Raw genomic sequence first — 1,842 nt, 5'->3', positions numbered from 1 at the left:
CACAACCCCACACAACCACCTACCAGCCTCCACATCCTCCGTGATCTCACTACTGCCCCCGGACATGGAGTAGCCGCCCTTGTTCTGAGACAGCCCCGACGACCAGGGCTCCGACCCCGACTTCCCGCCACTCCCCACACTGCTCTGACGGTGGACGGGGGAGGGGGAGGAGGGGGCGTCGCGGATCATCAGTCCAGAGGCGTCGCTGCCACCCCCACCACCACCACCACCATCACCTCCTCCTCCGCTGTGGTGGTGCTGGTTGTGGTGCTGGTGTCCGTGGAGCTGCGTGGGGAAGATGTCTTTGACGTGCACCTTGTGGACCCGGTTCTTGCGGCGCATGGTGGTGCTGAGCACGTTGATGCGCTTCCTCACCGCCTCGGCCTGGGCGCGGGTCAGCGAGTGGGTCAGGGTGTCCAGCTCCCCGTCCGACAGGTCCTTGCCATCTGCACACACGATTGTGGAAGTTAGTGGTTAGAAGATTCTTTTTCATATATTTTTTTTCAGTTCAACGAGTTTTACAACTCTAAATAGATCCTTGCCATCTGCACACATGTTAATTGTGGAAAAGTTAGGGGTTAGATACTTTTTAACAATTATTTTTTCAGTTCGACGAGTTTTACAACTAAATAGATCGTTGCCATCTGCACACAGGTTTGTGGAAGTTAGTGGTTACGTTCTTGTGAACATTTTTCTTTTCAGATCGACGACTTTTACAATTAATGCACACAGGCTTGTGGAAGTTAGAGGTTAGATTCTTTTTAACTTTTTTTTCCAGTTTTACAAGTTTTACAACTCAAAAGATCCTTGCCATCTGCACAAGTTAGTGGAAGTTATTGGACATATTATTTTTGGCTTTTTTTTTCCCAAATCGATGAGTTTTCCATATAATTAGACCCGTGCCATACGCCACTCTAGTGGATCACTACCTTGTTGTGGTTACAGAGCTTGTGTGCCTCAATGACCCCAAGAGCTACTCTGGTTGGAGCTAATGCTCCTGGTAGGGCCACCCATGCCAGACAGGTGGACGGGTAGAGGTCAGGTAGAGGTGAGACCAAGGACCTTACCAAGTTACTGTATAACCTCCTGGGGTCAGACGAAGTGTGACCCACCGGCCCTCCAGGTTTCGGAGGTTCAGCTCAGGGTTAACACCCCAGACTGGTAAAAATCATATGTTACGGAAACAGCAACAAAGAGAAACCCTATTTCTGTGAGTAATGGACCTTCAGAGTCCCTTGGGACTCGTATGAATGCTGGCAGTGAAAGCCGCAAGGAAGCTGTTTATTCGTGGGGGACGTTGACCAAGGTGGCCCAAAACAGACAGAGCTGGAGATCCTTTGTTGCTGCCCTAAACGCCAGATGGCGTAACGGGTAGTAAGTTAAGTTTGCCATATGCACATGTTTGTGGAAGCTAGTGGTCAGAATCTTTTTCACATTTTTTGTCAAGTCGATAAGTTTTTTCATTTAATTATCTCTTTGCCATCTGAGCAGTTATTGCAGTTATACTGGTTATATTCTTCTTCTTTCTTTTTTTTTCCAAGCCGAATGAGTTTTACATTTAATTAGCCCCTCGCCACCTGCACAGGTTTGTGGAAGCAACTGATTATATTCTTTGTCATTTTTTCCCAAGTTTTACATCTAATTAACCCTTAGTATCAGCACACCGTTACACGGGTTCTTGGTCATATTTTTTTTTAGTTCGACGAGTTTTACGTAAATGGCTCTTTCCCGTCTGCAGATATGTTTGCAGTTATATTTCATATTATTTATATTTCCATACAATGAGTAAATAGCTCTTTGGTGTGTGTGTGTGTGTGTGTGTGTGTGTGTGTGTGTGTGCGT

General features: G+C 46.8%; 1 protein-coding gene across 1 annotated transcript in view; it reads right to left on the bottom strand.

The window, feature by feature from the left end:
- Positions 1-1,842, bottom strand: part of LOC101862083 (rho GTPase-activating protein 18) — a gene marked incomplete in the record, with an annotated part of 36,002 nt that overhangs the window by 18,512 nt on the left and 15,648 nt on the right. The window contains 1 exon segment of the mRNA XM_013090011.2: positions 24-446. Within this exon segment, the coding sequence (XP_012945465.1) occupies positions 24-446 (423 nt within the window).

This window comes from Aplysia californica, unplaced genomic scaffold (assembly GCF_000002075.1).
Source record: "Aplysia californica isolate F4 #8 unplaced genomic scaffold, AplCal3.0 scaffold01106, whole genome shotgun sequence".
NCBI lineage: Eukaryota > Metazoa > Mollusca > Gastropoda > Aplysiida > Aplysiidae > Aplysia > Aplysia californica.
The sequence above is the reverse complement of the archived record's forward strand: the minus strand, read 5'-3'. Positions and strand labels throughout refer to the sequence as shown.